This window comes from Athene noctua, chromosome 2 (genome assembly GCF_965140245.1).
Source record: "Athene noctua chromosome 2, bAthNoc1.hap1.1, whole genome shotgun sequence".
In the NCBI taxonomy this organism is placed as follows: Eukaryota; Metazoa; Chordata; class Aves; order Strigiformes; family Strigidae; genus Athene; species Athene noctua.
The window spans coordinates 41093652-41118868 of NC_134038.1; the positions used below are offsets into that span (position 1 = coordinate 41093652).

The window sequence follows — 25217 nt, forward strand, 5'->3', positions numbered from 1 at the left end:
TATTCCTCAGAGACATGCTGAGAGGTCAAGAGCCCCCATTAGAACTTATGTACATATGAATAAAGTAGAATCATTGTAAGCTTTGCACTTACAGTATATGGAGCAGCCACAGACACCACACTTGCTTGAGCTATCAATCCTAGCTGACACAGATCTTAAAGACTTAAAGGCTTTCAACAGGAGGCATGTGCATTTATCTAGTTATTCCTTGAATGCTAACTATAGACGTTGTCATTTTAGGTAAATATCATTCTTTTCTACTATAATGTTATCTACCAATTCACACTGTAAAGCTGAACTGATAAGGGAATTTTATAAATTATTTCTTAATGTTACAAACTTTAAAAATAAAGTTATTTTTAATTATTTGTATTCAGTAACAAAACTTCATACAGTCAATTTCTGTTCTGATAAAAAGACTTAAAAGCAAAAATAAGTTATTTTGAACTACATTAGCTGTTCTCTCCAAACAAGCTAGCATTTAGGTTTTGAAACTTCAGGCCTGGCCCTCTAAGAACAGAAAAATATGAAGTGACTATTTTACAGTTTCTTGTTTTCCAAGCAGTTAAAGTTAAATATTAGAGAAAAGAATAGGAAAAAACTCTTGGACTGGACAGCTAAAGACAAATCTGCTTCTCTAAGTCATGTAGACACTTAAGTATCTACTCTTACTTTTTAAAGCTTCTTTAGGAAAAAGGTGTACAGAGTTTGTCCTTCTTTGTAAATGCATTACCTCTTGAGCAATAATAATGCTACATTTACACATAAATAATAACATATATTTTAAAGTTTCATTTAAGTTGTGCATGTAAAAATACCTCCAGACACATTTTAAAACTAAACAGTGTGTGAATACAGAAGCTTAATTTGTAGCTAGAATAGCAGTAAAAAGTATACTGGGCTTCAGTGCTGCCATCCTTGTAATTATACATGTATTAAAAAAAATCAATGATACTCACTGTGGCATCTATTTTGCAGCAAAGCAGGCTTTTGTTATTTTTATAACTACATGCTAGCTCAGATGAGTTATATAATCAGGACAATTCAACACATCGTTTAAACATAAAGCATTTGACAATAAGGATGCAAGAAGTGTCTTCTCAATTTTAAAGCTGATGTTCGTTACATGTAAGCTTTCCCAGTATCTCAGCCTCAGGCTCAAGATATCTTAACAAGTAGTTCACTCTCACGTCCCTGAAGTAGCTATCCGACATTGTATTTTTGAACTTGAGCAATGTCTTAATTTGCTGAAACCTTGAATCACTAGAGTGTTATCTCCATGATAGAACAGAAATAAACAACTCTTTTGAATTGAAGCAGTGCAGCTGCACTGAAAACTGCAGTGATAACAGTCAAAACTCACTACTCATATCAAAACATATTCTTAAAGAGCTTTAACTGCTTCTACTAACCACTGTTGTCTTCCTCTCTCCATTCCAATAATTCGAAGCATTTGGTCCTACTAGATCAATATAGCTATGTTTTTTTCTGGAAAGATTAAGTACAGTATTTGTCATGTTTTAACACTAGTATTTTCAATGTTTTTTAAAAACAGATATTGTATTTCAGATTAAATTCACAACATTCTTCAAATCCATCAATAAGTCAGTACTACAAATGTATATCAAGTGCACTTTTGGGACTCATAAGAACAAAATTTATTCCTTCAAAAACATTATGCTAGTATACACATTCTTCTTTCCATCCATCTCTACTAGTATACCCTACCATAAGAGCTCCTGTAACACACTTTCAGGATAATGTAATATAATTGAAGGTTTTTTTCCCATCCTGTTCTTTGAGGCTTGAAAATAGTCCCCTTTCAAAAGTTTCTTACAGAATTTTTACTTCATGTAGCACCTTAATCTGTTACTTCAAATACATCATTTAAGTCTATTTCTTCTTTGTATAAAACCTAGTTGTAACTGGGAATACTAAGCTAGCTGCAAGTAGCATATTATAACATACAATCATGTGGTATAGTCTGCATCAGCCAAATGCAAGACATACAAATTTAGTTCAATAGCTAAGAATGATCAGGAATGGTTACAGATGTCAACTAAGTATGCAAACTTATGTAATACTTATCTCAAGTAAACAGTAGGCTCTACTGTTTCTCTCAGTGCCATATTTTTACTCACATAAGCATAAAAACAGTTGGTCAGGGACATTACAGGCTTACCAAAGCTTCATTTAATAAAACATTATATTTTTATATTAATTTGTGAAGACTATGTTTATCACATTCCTCAATTAAAAAGAGCATAGTTGAGTCATTTTCCAGATTATGTATAAAAACATGGACAAGCTTCACAAGTTTAACAGTTTTTCAGGGGCAGGTAGAGGGTGAGGGGCAGAGGGAAGACAACAGAAGGAACAAGGGGAAAGAAGAATAAAAGAAGAAATGAACAGCCCAGAGTAGCAAAGCCAGAGTACTGTTTCTCAGTAATATTTAAGAATTTATCTATCTGCTCATTAAATTTTAAGGGACAAGCATACACACCATTATTTCAACTGGCATCTTTACCTTCAAGAATTGTGGAGGCACAGAGTCAAGTTAGGGTCAATTAGGTAAAGGTCCATAACTAATGGGTTATTAAATTCTGAGATGATGCTTTTGATATTTGGAAAAATCCTACATCCAGAAAAAAAAAAATCTTAACATGATGCTACAGTTCACTGCATCAAGAACTAGAAAAATTACATATAAAACTTAATGTATTCACTGATGCGTTTTTATAAAGACCTTTAATACAGACTAAAGTCTCAGCATCAATAGGGAACCATTTTAGAACTTTGGACAGTCCAGCTGATCAAAAGACCAAGTACATAATTGTTTACAAATTGGGTAACACACTTCCAACACTTTCAGTTGCATTTTCATCACCCAGTGTCTAAGAGCAGTCTGAATTTAGCAGGAAATGGTGAAAAAACATTCTCTACCCCCAATCCCAGCTAAGATATACAGAATACAAAACAGGCTTAGAATTCTAAAACATCTCAATCTCTGAGGTACAAAAATTTTTCTCAAATGTAAAAAGTTCGAAGTGAATCCAGTAGTACAGGCTTCTTTTTTAAAAATAGAATTTCCTCTGTTGTGATTCATAACCAAAACCCAAAGCATTTTAGAACACCTAAAATTAGGAGCCATATTCTCTTTATGAGAGAGATCTAGGTGCTTCTAAATGGTGACTCCAGATGTAAAAAAAAGAAGGTAACAAGAAAAATAATTCATATAATCCATGACTTCATAGTCAACCCTTTTAAAAGAAAATTTCTAAAAAAGGTACTCAGAACATAAGGTAATTGATCCACATGTGCTGCACATTGTATTAGTTTAATCAGAAAAGGAAAGGTTTTAGATTCAATAAAGAACTACCTCCAGTGACTGGAAGTAATTTAAAGTTAAAATACTCCCTACAAATAAGAAAACAAAAAAGCTGAAATACAGATAAGTCATAAATCTTCACCACTTACAAAAATCGTAACTAGTTACCTTTTATTTCCAATAAGCATTATAACCATGTTGGAATTGGAATGCTGACGAGCATCTTCTAACCAAGTTGTCAAGTGGTTGAAAGTGTCCCTCCTAAGTACAGAAGAGAATAAAAATTAAAAGCAGTATTTCAAGAAATCTCTTTCCCTTCTGTTAGTCAGCTTCTCTACTTGAGTAACCAACTCACTTATTAGTACACATGCTCCAGGGATAAAAGCTAGTAATCCCTTTGTGGAGAGGGAGAATAGGCAAACAAAATTTTAGTAAACAGGAACATTAATGAACTCTGCCTAAAAAGTAATTGAAAACATGTTTGCTACAAACAGTAAAGAGGATTCTTAAAGCTGTAAGAATCTGTAATTTTATATACATATAAAATCTGCTGAATGGAATTTTAGAAGTCCCTAACAGCCTCAATCAATTCAAATAATAGTACAAATAATCACATACTCATATAGTAATTTTTGTTCTACTGAAGGTAGAAAATGGTTGACAATTTTCTGTGGGTTTATAAACTGAATTTAGCAGCAGAATCTTTTTAAGATACACAAATATGGCATGTGACAGACTTTACAGAATGTGCACACTAAATATTAAATCACATACTTGTGAAGCATGTTTAAGATTTCACAAAAGAAAAAACATCTATTTATGAATCAAAGATTCATTTGCTGGAAATCTAACGGAAAGAATACGTTGCTTCCTGATATTTAAAAATAAATGGGAACAAAAGGAAAAACGTCTAGGAAATCTCTAGTAAAAGTTGTTGCTTAATTCAGCAACAAGACCCAAGATCCACACAGAGCGCCACAAACCCTAATAGGGTTTTAGAGCCTGAACATTTTTATAAACCAGCCACAGTACCCACAGTTTTGCAGATAAGTTGTATAGAGACTTTATTCAATACAGCAGGAAAACCTCAGTCACTTCTGAATGACTGCTACAAAAATCATGTCAAGACCTCTGTTTTCCCAATCTCATAAACACAGCAATGGTAGAAGTTTCCTGGTATTTTTATGTAACCAGGCTTTGATGTTTTACTATTTCACTCCTTTGCAGAATGACACTTCAGTAAAAAAATCGGCTTTCAGTAATAAAAACACTAGAAAGGTATTAATGAAATATTTTAAAGTCTTTCTCAATAAAGATAATCCAGAAGTTCACAGTCAAATAGTTTATACATATGTTTTGTCTCAGGAAGAATGAAACTTTATGTATACTTTTTCTCAACCACTATACAGAGAAAATTGGAAGTACATAGGTTACATAGGCTGTATCTTGATTTTGAGCACTTAAGTTGGCAAAATGCCAGATTACAAATATCAATTCAAAAAGCCAATCTAAATTAAACATTTTAACACTGCTATATACCATAGCACAATTCTGCAAAGACAGATAATTTTAATCCAGTTATACCTCCACAGTATTCTCACCTTGTAATGTCATACACTAGTAAAGCCCCTGCTGCCCCTCTGTAGTATGACCTTGTAATGGAACGGAAAGACTCCTGCCCTGCCTGCGGAAGACAAAATTTCATTATTTCATATCAGTTTTAATTTTTGATGCTGAAACCCACGAACTTAGAATCACAGAATTCTACTTTTGAGAGGACAGGGACAAGGAGGAGTATGGAGAAGAAATCAGAGAGGGGACAACTGGAGACAGTCTTTAGCAAGAGAAGGCACATAAGGAGAAGACAGCAACTATTACATAGTGCTGTTTAAAAAAAAAAAAATCGGAACAAGACCTCTAAACCTTTTTTGGCAATCCCTGACAACCCAATTTACTGAATGGCTTCACAATACATGAATCATTATTAGAGCACAGAATGGACTCCTAGCAACTAAGCTCTGAAGACAAATTTGAAAGGAAGCAAATAACCCAGAGCTTCACATTTGAATTCAATAACCCGCTCCCTGGGGCAGCTGTTGACACTAGAATAAATAAAGTCCATTGTAAATAAATGATGAATGACATCTTTACGCCCACCATCTGCTGGTGTAAAGGTTGTTGGAAGGCCAAGGATGCAGATTTTATCCGTTATATCATAAACTGCAGCCAGCTTTCAACAGTCTTCAGATGGAATTCTTTCAGTAATCATTTTATTATGAAAAAAACAGAAAAGAGTTCTGAATTCAATTTTACACAATTCCACTCCACAGTTAATCAATTTCCTCTGTACTTGATAAATAATGCTTGTCAAAACAGCTACAGGATGCACGAGTCATCTTCATATGCCCTGGTGAAAAACTTCAGAGATCCTACATAAATTTAATAGTTCTCACAGAAAAGTAAAAACCTCAGCACTTCAAAGAACATGCTCAAAGAACACAGTCCTGAAAAATACATATTCATAGTTGCAGATCTTGAGCTCCCCATGCTCATGTTTTTTGGAGGTGCTATCTAGCACCTGACAGTTCTTAGAAGAAACATTTGCTTCTAGTATTTACTAATAGCAGAGGCTTTAGCATAATTCAAAGATAACACAGAACACAATTAAGAAATACTAATATTAATGCTGAAAAACCCCTATATGCAATAAGACAGTTATCTGCAGAACCATAGGAAGTTACCCTTATTTAAAACCATGAAAAGAATGAAATATTTATCAAATACAAGCTACCCTTTAGTGTAGAGTAAAAGAAAAAAACAGTATACAGAGAAATTTCTCTTCTCACAGTTACTGTACTTTTCTTAATAAGGTCTTTTCGAATTCAAGAACTTGGTCTAAGATTCTGTCACTGAACAAGAACAGTGTCACAAGTTTCAACATGTTTAGCCTTCAGAAAGCATCATTATCTTCCAAAAATAATCATTTACTTTGGTTTAAGAAAACACTTTCTCTTCACCATTCCAGTGGAAAAAGTTACAAAAGACAGACGATATACTGAATAGTTTCAACACAATTAGAATACACTAGCATACGCACTTGGCCGAGAATCCAAGTGCATCTTTATGTAAACTAAGGTAACAGAACACAGACAATCTGCTAGAATGCACTGATGAACAGTCAAAAGATCAAAATTTTAGTGCAATTCTTGGTTCCTTACCCAGAAGCTGCACTAAGCTCTGCAACTTTTTCTTGGTGTAGCGACTAGCTCAAGTGCATGGTAGATGCATAAAACATTTCCCTCCTAACTAGACAACAGACAAGTTATTGTTAACAGTGTATTCCATGTATTGCTTAAGATAATACATTAAGTGGACAGTCTAGCACATTAAGATTGCCTGCTTCACCTTCATAAATTCCACCTTGACACCTGAAATTGTTCATCTCCCTGAGTAAATTAATCATGGTCAACCCAAGATTGCCAGAGGTTCTAGGAGATCTTACAAGAATGTAAGAACAGAGTTCTTACAAGAATCACTTAAAGTTCAGTATTTAAATCCTGAAAATACTGTAATATTTTTAATTATTTAAATTTCATCATGAGCAAGTGAAACATCATTGACTCCTGAAGGAAATACTGGAGAAAGGGAGGAAAATGTTACCCCTTCTTCACCAAAGATACAATCTTCTATATAGCGGTTAATGAATTTGTCTATTGGTATATATAAGCACAACACAAACTGAATTCCCTTTCATTCTAAACAGAAGAAAACTTGAGTTTCTGTAAAGAAACTCTATATCTACATTTATATAATACATATTTATATTAGCCATAAAATAAAAATAAACACTTCTATATCTATATAATATACTGTTTATTTTAACAGTACCTTTTTGAATGAGAGATCTAGAAGGTCAGTATAGCATGGTTAGGCATGTAGAAAATACTACACAGCTTTTTCTAGTATCATTATTACTTTAAGCATTTTTCATCTGACAATTTGATCTGCCTCCACCCCTTTTTTTTTTACCTGAGGAACAACCTATTTCAAAGAAGACAAAAAGCATAGGCTATTAGCCAAAATAGACTTTAAAAAAACCCAAACCAACAAGTGTGTTACAACTGTACTTCTATCAGTCTTGCAAAGCAGGACCAACACAAGTTTAGCTACTTGCTACAAGGAGCAACATACAGAAATAGCAATATGGAAGCTTAGTATAAATTTAAACCAGCTTTGATACCAGAGATTCCATCTTAGATACCATCTTTGGTATCTTCAGATTCCATCTTTGATACCATAATTCCATTTTATGTGGAATTAACATTGTTCTTACCATCCCTTCCACATTCCCCCAAAATGCAGCACTTCTTTTCTCTTCCATATTAAAAAGCTTTTTTCATAGACTCACAGAATGGTTGAGGTGGGAAGGGACCTCTGGAAGTCACCTGTTACAACCCCCTGGCTCAAGCAGGACCACTCAGAGCAGGTTGCCCAGGTCCATGTCAAAATGGCTTTTGAGGATCTCCCAGGATGGAGACTCCACAACCTCTCTGGGCAACCTGTGCCATTGCTCAGTGTGGGTGGAACAGTGGCAGTAGCCACTAAATGAATGTTAAACAGGGTATTTCCCACAGCTGTATTACATCTAGTACAGGCAACACAAGCCTTTGCTCCAACGCAATCCCCAGTTATACCCACTTTCAGAATTACACTGCAGTGGAAAGGGGAAAATGAAAGATCTTTTTGGTAACAGACAGACCATGATAGCTATTTCACATACACAAGCTCTAGCTCAGACAAGGTTGCCCACATGTCCAAATAAATGCATACTGAACAGGCCTGAACATGCACCCTCTCAAGAGAAAAAGGTGCTATCTCTGACACGAGTAGCTCACTAATCATGAAAAAATGTGGGCCTCTGATAAACAAGTGATGTTTTAAGTGCTAGGAACATTCTTTTTGGCTGTTTTCTGGACTGTAAGCTTTTAAAATTCATATCATATTGGTTAACAAAAACAAACTTTCTGATAGGAGAGACATATAATCATAGTTCTGGGAGTTATAAACCTTCAGAATAGTACAAAAATCTTCATCCCTGCTTGAACTGTAAAACTGCATGGACATATATCCCATTTGCTTCTTTGAATATAACTCGGTATAGAGGCCAAAACACAGTTTCAAATTAATGATGTAAGCACAACATGAAGCATTATCAATCAACTTAGGTCGTAGAGATACACAGAGATTTAGGGCTGGCACTCGAGTTTTCAGGAACATTTAAGCTATGTAACTGTGTTACTACTGACACTGTGTTACTACTGACACAGTATGGCACATTTGAGAAAAGACTCCAAGTGTTAGTATTCCTATAGGAAATCTCTGTGTCATTTCCAAGTGTGTGGTGCCGTCATGTAGGTGTCAGTTGCAAAATATGCCAGCAAGTCTTTGCTATCAAAAAGGGTTCCTTGAAAGTTCCTTAACTGTGGTAAACTAAAGGGAAAAAAAATAATAAAAAGAAGAGCCACGATGCAGTACAAGAAAGTAGTTAGAAAATGAAATAGGATCCACAACAGCACATCTCCCTAGAACAGTCCATTCATTTTACTGAACTCTCTATTCTCAATGCTGAAGAATTTAGAAAGTTTCTTCAAGGACAAAGTTATATGATTACATCCCAGCAGGCCTTCAACAGCCAAGCTGACCAATCATTTTTATTAGGAGGAAACTTTATAGTATACATCTACATGAAAAATGAGAAACTCCAATGCACCACAGCTAGTAGCTCTAGACTCCTTCACTCTTACAAGGCACATACACATGTAGTATGCTTCAAACTGGTGACGGAACACCTCATTCACACTGGGAACTATTACTCATTTAAACTTGTTTACACTTTCATAAGCTCTATAGAAAACTAAAAAGACATCTCAGAAACAGCTAACTCACACAAGTGTCACACTAGCTATGACAATTGGGAACTACTCCACAAAGCTGATCCCTGGAACAAAATGTTCCAGAAAGAGAAGAGCAATACATACGTTTGAACATAGTTTTGAGAGTTATAAATAAATTAACAGCCTTTTAGTCACATAGCAACTTGTTTACACAAATACATTAATCTTTGTTGCAATCACGTCTCTACTCCAGAATAAAAAGAATTTTAAGGTGATTTACTGGCATGTAGTACAAATAATAGGCACAAAAGTAGTATAAAAATAAAAAAACCCTGCTGCTTTCCAAAGACGTTCTTGACCAAGAATTGAAGATGCTTACGAAGAAGAACCCACAACAATTCAAGAAAGTGTCAGAATTTATGCAAAGAATTCAGCCAAGTTACATGTGGCTTCAGAATAACCCTGTCAGCATCCTAATAGGAACTGAAATTCCAAGAGGACTAAAGATCCCCAAGGGTGAAACCGTACATATGTCTAAATACTGATCATATGCCTTTTCTTCTGATGTTATTGAATACATGCCATTTAGACATCCAGAGCAATTCCCAACACATCATAGAAACAGAAAGCTTTAGCCTTCCATTATTAGAAGTACCCTTATGATTTATTTCAGGTTATAAATATATTTGAAACCTTTAGGTTTTAAGTAGTACCCTCAGTAAAATGGGAGTTCTACTAAGGAAGTGATTTGCCCTTCTTCCACCTAAAGCCTTATCCTAAGCAAGAACTTTCTCTATTACCATAGAAAGACACAGATAAACTGACAAGAAATCTATAATCAGTCAGAAAATAAAATACCAATAATACACTATTTCAATAACCAAATATATTTAAGCACATGATAGATAAAGGTTTGTGAGCACTTAAGCTAGATGGTGTATCAAGTTACCTTAGCTTCCTAAAGTACCATCATGGATGTGAACAGTAACCTAGCTACTGGCACTGAAGTTCTTGATGATGGTCCTATTACACAAACTGCAACAAGAATAACTATTAAATGGACAAATTCCCCCTCATCCATGAATCCAGGAAGAAGTTAATGCTCACACATAGCAGCAAAACCAGTCTGTGAACTGATGATCAAACTACTTTCAGGAACCAAAAGAGATCCTCTCCAAGTTCTTGATGCTACTTAACAGCAGTAAAACAGGGCCATGAGCACTGAGTCATAAATGAACTGTAAGATGGAGCCACTTTCTTGCAGGCGCAATGGTAAGAGAGTCAAATTAATAAAAATACTGTAGAAGAATTCACCAAATGTCCATGAACATAAAAATATGCTCTGACTACCAAAGCAAGTAGAAAACATCATGAAGTAGACAATTAGTAAAGAACTTGGGGGGGTAAGCACTACATCCTAGCAATTATCAATGTCACCAAGATGAAGTGGATTTTCATTTAGTGAATTAGGCAAACTTTATTCAGTTCTACTAGATGCAAAGAATTTATAAATACATGAAAAAGAACTGAATTTCCAAGAAGGATTAGTGTATTCAGAATATCTGAAAGTGGACAGACGAGTCATGCAATGGTTTTAGGGAAGAAAGAGACATGCCTTCAGTGATGATGCCTTCCACCTTGCACAAACGTGCATTTTCGTGCAAGCTTTCAACTACTGGAAAACACTAACAATTTAATTAGAAAGTTCACTTCTATGGAAGCCAAGAAATTACTTGAAATTAGCTTATAAAAAAGAAAATATTATTTCAGATATTTAGTTTTATTCTGGGCAAGACCAGTCTTAGTCTAAGCAAGACTGAAGTGTTATAGAAACATAATGATGAATAAAATTAAACTTTTTAACGACAGATTTCCAAGAAAGAGATAATAAAAATTACTCTATTTAAATACACAGGAAAAATTCTTATTCATATCAATTTAGAGAACATAAGCAGTATTGATTAGTGTCACCACTGATCTCTCTCACTGCAGCATTTGAGAGAACTTAAAATTCCCTCTTTCAACTACTGCTTATTTTTACTCATCAACAATGACTTGTTAGTAACAGTCAATACAATACAGAACATCCCCCTCAACAACAAAATGAAGGCTACTGACTCAGCCTGGTAACAAGCCCAGTATCTCTCTGCAACAATGCAGGTTTTTTTTCCTGAGGAGAAGCAATTTTAGTATTTCTCAGTGTTACACGGTCACAAGACAAACAACCTCATCTACACAGCCTGTTTAAACTCACAAAGCTTAATAGCTCCCAGAACAGTCATTTTGATCCTTACCAGTTTCTGTAGACCACTTCTAGTTCCCTAAAAGTTGTTTTTGCAACTGACATTACCTTGAACACCACACTTCTACAAAACAGTAGCTTAACTTCTTATAGCAGGCAATTACCGACTGACCGGTTTTGACAAAAACATCTCAGTCTATCCAACTATTGAAAGATGTTACTAAGATTAAAAGACATAGGAAAGGAAATAATCTAGGGACTAAAGATAGACAAGAGAAATGAACAATTTGGTCCAATACCTGCACTCCCCTTGACTGACCTAAATGCATCAGAAAGGAAAAGTGAAACCCAAGGACTTGCAGACCTAAAACCTGGGCATGCCACAGCACACAGTAGCAAGCTTGCAGAGCCCAGCAGCGGGGAGATCAGGAGCAGCCTGCAGCTGGAGAGAACAACAGGACACACTATTTGCTTCTGTAGACACGATCAGAATTAGAGCTGACACTGAAACACCTAACACTAAATATTGAAGGGCCACACTGAATATCTTTCATGGAATGTGATTTTTGGGTGGTGTTGGTTTTGGGGGGGAAAGAGTGATGGTAGTGGTGTTGGGTGTGTTTTTGCATCAGATTAGTTTTTTCAGACTACCAGCTCACAGGACCAAATACCAGACTACAATTTCTAACGGACACACATGCATTCCTTGTGAGCATATCTTCCATTTCAGCCTTATCCAAAAAGAATTCAGTTTGCGTACTCCCACTGGAAAACTAGACTGCAGTAAGCAGAGCTAGCTTCTGTAACACACTCCTGATCCAAATCAAGATGCCAATGAAAAAGTCAAAGTTATGGTACAAGAAGAGCACAGAAATGGATCTCATGTAGACATGCAACAGTGTTAGCTTCAGCTGACCCTGTAAATTATGACATACTCTTACAGTGAGGTATGCTGCAGCTTCCATACATTCCCATTATTAAGACATACCTTTCCTTGGAGCTGCAGCTGAAGACAACAAACTGAGCACCACTGCATAGAAATATCTGGCCAGAAAAATCTGAATTTAAGTGTTTGGTTCTCTTAAGAAAACAAGTCCTTATTCATTGTTAAGCAGTCAAAACAGATTTTATCCAGTTCTCCACTTCTTACATCTCTGTTCAAGATTCCTCCTTTTCAGTAATGGGTTAGAAGCAGGTAGGTAAGCCTAGCACTAAATCAGAGAAGTGCTAGTGCTGTGACTCAGTAAGCACTAACGGAAAATGTAATTACTGCACTGTTTCTTTAGTCATAGGTGTAAAATGAACTTCTAAAACAAAAACTGTTATGGCTTAATAAATAGGGAGATAGCACCAATAGCAGTTAGCAGTTTTCGCTAACAAAAGAAATTCAGGAACTGCTCAACACAGATACACAATACAGACATAGTAACCTTGGTCATTATGGACATCTTTACATACCTTAACACTCATAAATAAAATTGCTCTCTACCATATCATATTTCTTATTTTGCTATTCCTTCAACACCTTTGCACCCAAGATGAGAACCGAGACAGTGAAATTTAGATATACTGACAAATCAAGGTAAGAACAGAAATACCCTGTGTTTTAAAAATCAGATTCTATACAGTTAAAATTTTAACTACAGCCAATATACTGTCATTCATTGCTTACAACTTATAAATTATTAATTACAACACAAGCATACACACAATCAGTGTATGAAAGCTTTTAATTAATATTTTTAATCTAGGTATGATATACTTAAGATAGCCAGATAAAATCCCTTCTCAAGAAGAGTTTAAGTCATAATCAAAAGAAATTCCATTGAAATTTTGGCTATCAGACCCTTCGATGAATTCAAGAAGCCAAACAGAAGAGCTACTGAGTCACAGGCATCAAGAAAAACACAATCTACTCAAAAATAGTTGAAGTTCACTTGTATCCAAGGAGCAGATAACAGCACATTACCAAAATTAGTTTGAAAGTCAATGAAAGACAGTGTCTGCATTGGTAGGGAAATGAATAATTTTGTCTGAGAAACTGTCCCAATTTGGGGAAATAAGGACCAGTGTAGATATATTCTCATGTAGCCACACCACATATTAAAAAGTTTGCTTCAGAAGCTACTGTTTATACAGACAATTGCTTGTGTATTGAACTTAAAAACAACCAGTCACCTTGGTAGTTAGCAATCAACAGTTATAATAGTAAAAATGCATGGGGCAGAAAAAGCCTAAAACAAGCACAGTCTGACCACATTCTTCTACACCTTCTCACTGAGAACTTCCAAGAAAGCACAATTGTCAAGATGCCATTTCAGGTGATGAACTTGTATAGTAACTAAGGTACTTCAGATCTTACCTAGGAAATTGGCTAAAATACTGCATTTGTTTAATTTTCATATACACATGCATGTATGTAGGCATGCATATATAAATGTATCACTCCTTCATTGATTTTCTATACCAAAAAGAGCACATACATGAGACTATGACTCGTATATCTGTCAGTGTCTAAAGGTATCCTAAAATGCTTTTAGAAAAGGAAACAGACAACCTGCCCATTTGAAGGACATAGCCATCAGTATGAGCATCTTAAAGCCGCTGCATCACAAGTGTAAACATTGAGGCTGACTGCTCTATGGTAAAGTGACTGGCAAAAAGAAAACAGCTGAGTTTGCTAATGTATGTTTTTAACCTGAACCCCCTCAAAAGTCAGTCTGGCTTTTGGTAGGCTTTTCAAAACTTTTAAGCTTTTACCAGCCCCTTCCTGACTGTCTGAAGTATTTACTATCTTCATGCTTACAGTGAAATTGAGTGCTTAAGTCTTCTACGAAAACAGTGAGCCACATCTTTTTTTCTATGTTGGAAATGCAAACATTTCCTCCAGAGCACTCTTGATTAAAGCTAGTAGACACATCATAATTTCCCAACAGGATGTTACATTAACCAACCTTGCATGAATGCACAGAGAAATGTAAGTTCTTAATAATACACAAAATTTTCAGAAAAAAGGGAGGCAGCATGAATTCCAGTCTTACAAATCTGAAACTGTTACTTGAGGAAGTAAAGTTATAGTGCAAACAGCAAAAATCTGCACTGTTTCAAGAATACATCACACCAAAAAAGGAAATTTTAGCAAACCTTTGATCTTCACAGAAACCAAAGAAAGATGCAAGACAAAGTACATAGTCTCACATGGGTGTTGAAGATGGAGAGCTTAAGCAGAATAAAGGGAAAGCCAGTGGAGCCATACGTTTAAATAATTTCTATGATTTATTACTTACCGTATCCCATATCTGAAGCTTTATCTGTTTTCCATCAATAGTTATCATTCGAGCCCCAAATTCTACACCTGAATAGATTTTACAAAAGATTACATTATTAGCATGTATCAGAAAGAAGAATGTCATGTACTATGAAAACAAGTAAGTTTAAGTTAACTCAACATTGTATCTCTTTCACAATCTGCTTTTAGTTAATTTTCCAGCTGCTTGAAAGAGCTAGAAAGTTTTCCAGAAGGAAGAAAAATGTTACTTTCAAGGTGCTTTAAAAATGCATTAATTAGAGTAAGTGTCAAGGAGGTATGTTCTACAAAGTTTTCCAAACAGTTTAGTAGTTCTAGAACAGAGGGAGAAAAACATGTCCATTTAAATGCAAACAGAAAATTGAAGTCACATTTATTTTAACACTCTACCAATGATAGATTGTTGAAGCCAGTTTAGAAGTAATTAAACCTACAATTATTTATCAGTAAACTACTCTATTAATTGAGCATACAAACGTCACTTTCAATAAGATAAATTTTATTACTGTATTAATTACAAATTTCTGCCTTTATGAAAAAGTGCTTCTGAAATTCTAAAGATCAATATTAATAAGCAAGGAAAAAAAATCATGTTTCAAATAAAAGTAATTTCTCCAGTGGAAAGATTCAGCTTTTTGCACCATCTTTTAAAGCAATTTTAATATCCTTAACAGTAAATTAAGCATAAATTGAGGCTATTGCTACAGCAGTTAAAATCTGACAAATGCCTACATATAATTGACATATTTAAAGGCTGTCAAGTTTCCATTAATCTATGCTTCAGAAAAAAATAAAGATCCGGTAGCTTAATTTTTGTCTAAAATTGGTCACTGTCTAGATTTTGACTGAAGTCTTGCAATTAAGCAGCCCTGACTTGAAGTATTCCGAATGTCCATTCAAAGCTTGTTTAAAATATTGGGGGGGGGGGGGGGGGGGTCAGCGTTGCTTTCTGCAGAAGGACTTTTGGGGAAGGGGGCAGGAAGGAACCATTCCTTGCTCCCCCCCCCCCTCCCCCCCCCGGACCAAAGAACACTGTGCTCTCTTTAGCATCCAAATAACCTACAGTAACTGTATGCAAACAAATGGAAAGAATGGACAGGGAGGGACAGAAGGGAGGAAGCAGGTGAATGACAATGCTCTCTCTGAAATTGATTGCAAAGCCCGGGGAAAGTCCTTGGACCACTACAAGTGCCAACACTGCAGGTATTACTTGATCTCAAAATGCAGATATAGAGCTGCTGATTTAAAACCAGCAATCAGACTAAATATTTAGTTTCTACACACAACCGCATAGAAGAATTCAAAGGTTATTTATCCTGTTCCATCCAAATATCTGCTGAGAGAAAATTCTGAATTTGAAACAACACACATAGTTTGATGGTAAATTTGTGCTCTTAAAAAGAAGGAATGGAAGCTGTTCCGGTTTATGTTAAGGACATATCCTAAAGGGTACTGGGCAAAACCCCAGAATGTTTAGTGGTTTTTGTCACCCATATCTACATACAAATGCTGTAGAGTTGGTTTTTTCGGTTAGGTTTTTGTGTGTGTGTTTTATTTCGGGGGGGATGAGTTTGTTTTTGTTCTGTTCCCCCCCTCCCCCATCATGCAGCTTCTCCCTCCTGCCTTCATCTCTTTTAATAACAGTGTGTTGGTTTAAGCCCTGCGGGACCGTACTTCAGTTCCCAAATGAAAAATAAACAGATAGTTGTTGCATTCTAATTCTTTTAAAGTACACTTACAATTATGCACAATTCTGAATGTAGCTCAAAGACAGAAAAATACCTGCTTCTATGTATTCTGTCTTTTTTTTTCCCCTCCATCTTGTTTTCATTAGAGGTAAAGTTTCTCTCTGATTTTCTTAAATTTTAGAGATAACATCTTAGGCTAGCTATGCTAAAATTTTTAGGTTCAATTTTGCACAATTCAAGACTAAATGTCTTTTTTCCACATGTCCAATTTTAGTTTCCCTTCTCTTCTCCTGAGTTACTCACAGCAGGAATAAAATTTCTACTCCCATAAGCTAAAATAATTGTATTATATTGAAGAAAGTTAGACAACGTAATGCAAACTTTTTTATTCAATCTACAGGTTCTCAGGAGTTTTAACATCATCAGCTGGAGGTGTATTAGGTAACACCAACCCATCCCATCTTGCACTGCACAGGCATTCATATGACTTTAAGATGTTCTTTATTTGTTTTTCTAAATCTGTTTAGGTAATTGAGAGAACCATTCTCCTGGCCAAAACACATGCATGCCCCATTCATCAATTAAGTGAAAGGAGGCTGCTTCAAGCCTATGCTCCTTCTTCCCCTTTCCAAGCATCTTCCTATGCTCCACTCCTACATCCCTCATTATGTTGCTATCTAGGTTTACCTCCTCATCCCACTAGCTTCAATTTCTGCTCCCAGATTTCAGCTAGCTATATGCCAGGCAAAGAACTGGCACTATAACCACCCTGCTGAGGTGAAGCTGTTTCCCACAACCTGTTTGCTAATGTGACAGGGCTGCCAAAGGCACAAGTGATCTATAAGGTGTCACATATTTGGCATGTCTAAAGAAGAAAAGATGGCAATAGCTCATGCCTCCCTGAAGACCTCAGGCTCTTTATTCAGCCAGCCTATCTGCTGCCAAGACATCAGGAATATTTGAAAACTGATGTTAGCCTAAGAATTTGAATTAATTTAGACAGCCACACACAAGGTGTGGGAAAACTGGAGAAAGAGAGAGCGAAGCCATAACCTAACCACCCCATATATTCTGTTACATGAAGAATATTTGTTTATATTTCAAGTATCTATTTCAGTACTCCCAAACATGGGAAGCACCTATTCCAGGGCACAAACTAAAAATAGACTAGGGACACATTTTGTGCAAGGCTCATCATGACTAGAGCCGATAAGTTCCCTGAAATAACATCAAGAAGTTGTTCAAAGTTTCTGAAACCTTAAAGACTAGCATCTGTTAGCTTAACAGTGAAGCTGATCTGAAAACTAAGCTTGCCCACAGAAGAATTTATTCCCATGTTATTCTTTTTTATCTTTCCACACAAAATATAAGTTTGTATCTTTTACTATAGTTAGATCAGAGGCAATGCATTCTGTCAACATGTATTAATTTCATCTAGTTTCAGTATCAAATCATACCTAACACAAATGGTCCACATCCAATTGAAGAGTCAGGAAGAAAAAACACTGTCCCTTCCAAACAGGAAATACCTTCACACTCCAATCCTTCTCTATCCAGAAGTTACACATTCCCAAAGAGTAAGTTTGATTACTCATCTTTAAAGTTAACTTTGCTTTGGTCTATCTTCAAGGTTCTGTGGCTAGGCTAATATTCTGTTCCCTAGTTAGAAATCTGTCATTTGCATCACCATCATTGCATTTCAAGCTTGGCCAATTCTGCTTCCACATCCAGTTTTTAGCTTTTCTGAAGAGACAGCTGAGATACTGCAGCTATAACTTTTTTTTTTAAAATGTTTCAGCTATAACTTTTTTTTTTAAAATGTTTCAGTACCTTCCCAATAAGAAAAAAAGACCTCCACTTGGCTTTATAAGGTAACAACTATTCATACTGCCTTAATGCAGCATAAATCCTATATTACCGCAGCACAACCAACTCATAAATGCCTGCTAAGCTACCCTAGCTGCTTAACCATTAGCACTGTTGGGGACAAAAAGAGACCTACCAATAGTGAGATCGTGGACTGGTTGAAACCGCTTGTCTGTAAACTGTAACAATAAACATGATTTCCCAACACCTAAAAAAAAAAAAAAAAGAAGTTTTAAGCAATTTTTTTTAATAAATCTGTTAAGAACCAATAGACATTACAGTGAATGGTATATTTTGTTTAAAATTCATAACTAGAACTTGAGATACTAGATTTCACCTACTTTGAAGTGTATGCAACTTTTTCATAACACAACAGCTTTTAAAGTTCCAGAAACATTAAAACCAAAGCAGTTATTTTCAAAATTTGAAAAAAAAAAAATTTGAAAAAGCAGTTATGCCTTTAAAATTATGTGCAAAAAAGTTTCCTAACAAACCTTCAAAGTATCATTTCACATCCTCTCTCCACAGTAACTACAGGTCTAGCTACTCCTCACAACCTTACATCTACTTCCCCTTCAGTATTTTCAGCTTTCTTCCGAGCTAACTAGATCCTCAATAACACCTCACTCCCACCTATGTCTTAATTTATCAGCTGAGGCAACAGCAGTACAGATATGGCTGCTTACAACCACTATGTGCTACTGCCCACTAGTTTCCAATAGGCCAAAAAATAGCCCAGGCAGAATTGGCAACAGCTGAGTTCACATTACAGCTAGCCAACACACTGTCCCCCTCACATATCCTAATTTCCAACCCAAATGGGTTAACTACTTCACATTACATGGACACTAGTCAACAAATGGGCAATTTCTCCTGTATGTGAAAGCACAGAAAAGTAAAAGTTAATGCAGTTGATAGGAGTACTCAAACTACCTAGGTCTGTAAACATAATGCTTTTTACAGTTAATCTTTCCTTGTTCTTTTACTTCAAAGGGTCATTCTTCCTGTTCTGCTCAGTCAAATTTCCTATTGTCAGCCTTTTAAAACTTGACAGTTGTACATTTGATGTACATACATTTATAATCTAAACTATTATCACATAACATACAATACTGTAGCATCCAAGTTGCTGCTGTACTTTGCTTTATCTGTCCAGGAAGGTAAGGCTATTTTAGCCACATACTAGAGGTCAGCAACAGCTGATCAGAAGTGACATATCTGGTAATAAAAAACAGCAAACAAAGGGGTAAGGAAAACACTGCAAGACACAAGATATGCATACGAGAGGTTTGCATATAGTGGCATTGACCTTTCTACTACAAAATTCAGCAAAGTTTTTTAGTATGGTTTCATGAGGAAACAAAGCCTATGCAATTGTAATCACTGCCCACCTGTCATTTTGGTCTTAAAAAGCTAAGACTAGTGGCCAGTTTCAAACAAATCTAACAAACAGCAGACTTGCATTTAGTTTTGTCACAAAACGAGTTGTGACAAATTGATGACACTCTGAGATTAATAACCCAAGTGATGCAGCAATTCCAGCAGCCTAAGCCAGTTGATGGTACTGCTATCCCTACTCTCTTCCCTACAGCATGTTTGAGCCCATTTCTCCACATGGCTTAGATAAATTCTGAAGCAGTTTCAGTTGTCAGATTAGCGTGCTAACCCAGCGGACAAGAAGAGTGACAAAGCAAACAGAAACGGCTTAATGCAGGGTCGGACAAGCATGAGAGTTGGTTCAAATGAGGGAAAAGAAATGCAGCAGCCAGCAGATCAACAGCTTAGACTGGCATGGAACTGCAGTCCAAGGCAAAGTTTGCAGCATCGGCCTTAACAGATCTCTTTCCTTAGCTCTCTGGCATATGATAGCAAGCTGTCAGAACACAAGCAGCTTGGAAGCAGGTATAGATTTTGTCCAACAAAATTAGTGGACTTGAGAAGTGGATGAGGAATGGGGGAGGGCACTGGAGGTAAGAAAGAATCAGGGAAAAGGACAGGCAGAATACTGGTGCTGTTGGGGCACTGAACACAAAACTCTATGGACTTAAAACATTCAGAATTCTTCTACGCACAGAACACTGTTCATATATACAGATAACCAACAAAATACAGCTGCCCCATTGCAGAACATAATCACCATCCCACTTACAAAAAACCCCCACCTATAAATCACAGCAGAATGTAGAACAGCTTTTACTATTAATCTTCCAAAGTGATTTCAGTATCACTGGATAAACCAGAACCTCAAAACTATCCAATATTCCTGCACAAGTCTTACTAACATTAGAAAAATATTTTTAAATCTAATCAAAGTGACACTTGATTATGTGTCCCAACACCAGTTCTCAAGTGGCAATCTGATATTTCCTTCTCCTTGTAAGGCTGGTGACCAGCCTGTTGGTTCAAGAGAACATACAAACACTAGTGTCAGCACAGCAAAAATGACAGACAAGCACAGCCCCTTTGATGCAAGGCCTGTCTCAAACTGGCACAAGATGCATCTCTAGTTACTGCTATGAGGCCTTTTGGGAGCAGGCTGCAGACTGATGGCTTCACACACAGAAAGAGAATAACTACTTTCTGTTCAAGGCCACTCCTGCTACTTCAGAACCTTCCATCAAAAAACATCTGGAAGTCTCTAAATTTTATACTGTTATTGACTGGAAAAGGGGTTAAAAAAATTGCAAACAAAGCTGTAATGCCTGTTAAGTTTAGGTTATAATCCATTTTAGATAATATTTACAAATATTTTACTGCCTATATGTGATAGTATTTTTTTGGTTTAATTTTATAGTTTTAAGACATTGCAAGTTTGTAACAGGAAAGTTCTTACAACAGTAGTTTGTGGCCCATTCACTTCCAGAGCTGGAGCAGACTGCGCTATCCTAGACACAGTCAAGAACCTGTATCAGGAACAGGAGCTGGATATGAACTCCCGAGCAGTTGACCACCTTGTGACATAAACAGATGCTGCAAATATCAATTAACAGCTGCATGGCAGCTAATTCCATGGCATACAGATAGTTTAAAGTAACTACACTGGTTAACTCTAAGAGCAAAATGACTGTTTACCAGGTACCTCATTCACTTATGCCTGAAACGAGGCAGACACTCCAGGAAAAGTAGTTGAGCATGTCTTACAGTAGTCAATTGTAGAACACAAAAGAGATTCAGTTATTAACTCATTCTCCATTTTACTGCCACAATTACTTTAATATAGCTTCAGATGAACCACCCCCAGACAAAAAAGTCTTAGTATCTTAAAACAAGAAATGAGCAGAGCTTGGATACACTTCACCAACAACTACAGTAAACAAAAGCAGAACAAATAAAAGAACAAATTAAAACAATGGGTTATGTGCTCAGAGGGGAGACGGCGTACTTCTTTGCAAGTGCCTGTTCTAGGATGCCTTCATCAATTCTTAATACCCAAACAGCACTGGGAAGTGGAACTTGTGCTACAGCAGTTTTACCCTCCAGCTCTGAATTCCAAACCAGCAGCCTGAGCTGTTTCTCCAAATTCCTCTGTCTCCCTTAACAGCTTCCCCTATCTGGGTGCCATTCTGCAATCAATTTCCCTAGGCAAAAGGTCACCAGAGCTTTGCTCTTGTCCACCTTGGCTCAGCCACCATTCAACACCTCCCTTTCTTATATCTACAGTAGCGTTTATTTTACTGCTCAGCAAGCCCAAACAGCTCAGTGGTAAAGTGAACCTCTCCCTTCCCACTCCTAAGATTATGCAACAAACTAAACCAAGAAACCAATCCACTATAAAACTACAGTCACCCAAAACACCAGTATGTGCATGAGACATGGGTTACCAAATAAATAGAAGAGGAAAGGGTTGCTCTTTTCAGTAGTAGGCTGCACTTACAGCAATTAAAAAAGCAGTTCTGGAACCATAGCACAGGTAATGACTTTTGCTAGAAGAGCTGACTTGCTTCCTTCTCCCCTTCTAGTTCCTGTGACACCCTGTGAATTCGGTAAGGAAAGTTCAGTCATCAACTGCTAACTCAGAGGTGCACTACTATCAACATGAGGAAAACTTCCAGGCTTTTCTTACCACTAGACAAAACTCAGTGTTCCTTCCACTGATGTTTGTCTTAGAAAGCTGATGTGGCTCAAAACGCCTCAAAAAAGTGGGGAGAGGGGGCTAATATCATTTCCTTATTTGTTCACATAAGCACCACTATAGCCCAAGAAAAGTGACAAGAGGAAAAGAATTGCAGTAGTTGTCATCCCAACCTAGTTATCAAAATTGAATCCTGAAGACAATCTCTTTAATCAACTAGCTGCCACTGATGGGTAGACTCACTCCTTCCCACACAGTTCCACCTCCTTACTCGAAACGGCTCTTACGCTTTTCTGACCTATCTACTATTTGTTTGGTTTTGTTTTTTAAGTCATCTCTGTGAGCGAACTGGCTTTTCGAAGGCTCAGACAAGCTCTGATGCTGACTGCTCATAGTTGAGACAAGGAGTGGTAACCAGGTCCACCTGTTTTGCCAGCAAATGAACATTGGAAGAACTCAGCCATCTCACAGAACTGTATTCTTCTTGTTGATTCACAAGACAGGGTGATCAATCAGCCCACCAACCACAGAAATGAAGACCTACTCTCCCTTTATCTTGCACTCACCGATTCTCCTACATCCAGTCTCCTTCCTTGAAAGCACACTAGACCTTGGAAAGCACTTCCCCCGACCAACTCAGCTGATTCAACCACTAAGTAAAAAGTTAACCCAAAAAGTAGGTAGTTTTCCATTGCTGTTAGTGGGTTGATTCAGCTCGTAGTAGACTATTAGACCCATACACCACAAGGTAAGGGTAGCAAGACCTCCTCTTTCATGTGTAATCAACTGTGTCAGCTTGGATGCCCACGAAGCCCAATACTAACTGAGCTGCTTCTTTTACCTTCCTTCAGAAAACAAACAAAAATAAATCTTTAAATAGGCCAAGGACAGTCTCAAACAATGGACAGGTCTCAAATAACAGAGATTTTAAAACCAATGCACATTTAAACCAGGTAATTAAATAGTGCAAATGACACAAGATATACACCTGTAACCTGGCTTATGAGGTATTTCTAGTTCTCTCTAGGAGTCTGCACAGCTTCCATGTTTCATAAGCCCTTTTCTTATCACAGGGCACAAGCTCATTCCTTCTCTCCTTCCTCTCCAATCACAGCATCTTTATGCAGCTCAGCAAAATTACCCTTTTGCAGGCCTAAGTATAATGAGACAATAACTTAAAAGTTTTTTTTAACCTCTTTTCAGCCAGTTATTTGTTAGTCAAAATGCTGTCATTAAATGGGAAAATCTAAATAAAATTACTAGGAAGGACAAACTACAAAATTCCAAACTGTTAGTTACAGAGCAAAGGAACTTTACATACCAGTGTAAGCATGGACAAGAAGGGAAGAAAAATAAGCTCCAAAATCCTTCAGGATGGCTACACAGGTTTGGGAAAACTGATGTCATAAAATGGCTTTTTAACTCTTAAAAATTATTCAGCTTCAATACTTAAATATACATTGTTGTAAAATATTTACAACAGCGTATCTAAAACAATGATTTTTCTTTTCTACATAAAAATTAGTGCAGACTTACAAACCGAAAGGAGCTGTTCAGCTTTATCACATTTCATTTAGTATGGCACGACCCATCTGCTAACTGCAGGTTTTAAAAATAAATAAAAATTACTTCCAAAGCAAATTAAGCTACATGAATCTATACAAAAACCTTTTCATGTCCTGGATGATCACAACACACTTAGAAAACTGCCAGCCATTCATAATAAAATGGTTTTAATCAAGAGGAGGGAAAAAGTTGGATTTTTTTAAAATTAGAGGTTAGACTTAGTATGAGGGTTCACAGTAACAGTCTCATGAAACCATCTGTATTGTATGGGCATCTACTTATAGTTTGTTAATTCCAGTTAACTTCTAAGAGGCTAAGAAGATATACAACACCTAATATCTGCTCTTTTAGGAATGAAAGTATCAACAAAAGGGTCTCAAAGCAAGATGTAAGTGAAATGCTGGGGTTTCAACCCCAAGCCCCAAATTAAGGTTGACATATGGGTGATTCCCACAGCCCTTCACAAAGGGGGGGGTGAGTTTACCTTTAGGCTTCCCTCCAGGGTGGTGCCGGCCTTGCAGACAGAGCCATTGGGTAAATGAGCCCCAGGTGTCTGCATTAAGTGAGCAAAGGTCAGGTGTCCCACTGAGGGATAAAAGCCGGGACCCCTTGCAGGCAGGGGCAGTGTCTGTCTGTGAGGTGGATGCACTGTGCAGAGTTCCCTGTTGGGGAAGGGCCTCCTGCCTCCCTGGGACTGGGCTCCAGTCAGGTCTGGCTCTTGTAAGTGTGGCCTGTGTAGAGATTCAGTATGTGGCTTCCTTGGTCTTATGTGTTTGGCTCGTTAACCCAGTTGTCGCCCATCCCTTCTATGGGAGTCTGCATTTCACTGTTTATTCCACCCACTGTTGGTCATGGGGTGTCATTGTTGGGGTCATTAGGATTGATGTTGATTATGTATAATCTGATTGACTTGTTTGTACCCCCAGTGCTCACCCATGTACTGACCCTTTTGTATCAAATACAGTCTGGTTATTGGTTCATCTTTATGCTGGCTGTGTCCTTTATGCTAGGCCTGATAATTGGCAAAACAGTAGTACAGATCCATACTCTGTTTTTCAGTACAAACTAGTCTTCAAGCTATCATGGGGTGTTAACAGAAACTCTAATGGGATGAAAATCTGTTTAGCTGAGAACTATTGGTACAAACATGTAGAAAATAAGGGCAAGAGACTCTGGAAATGCACATTGCTAGCGAGTAACAGCTGCTGTTCCAGAACAAAGTGCAATGATGCTAGAAACATTTCACAAGGACTG

The 25217-nt window shown here is 36.8% G+C and overlaps 1 protein-coding gene across 1 annotated transcript in view; it reads right to left on the reverse strand.

Moving 5' to 3' along the window:
• The window catches only part of RAB2A (RAB2A, member RAS oncogene family), a 45376-nt gene that overhangs the window by 15942 nt on the left and 4217 nt on the right, over positions 1–25217 (reverse strand). The window contains exons 3-6 of the mRNA XM_074898922.1: positions 18462–18533; positions 14752–14819; positions 4930–5012; positions 3497–3589 (exon numbers count right to left, since the gene is read on the reverse strand). Coding sequence (XP_074755023.1) covers positions 3497–3589; positions 4930–5012; positions 14752–14819; positions 18462–18533 — 316 coding nt within the window. The remainder of the gene's footprint in view (positions 1–3496; positions 3590–4929; positions 5013–14751; positions 14820–18461; positions 18534–25217) is intronic.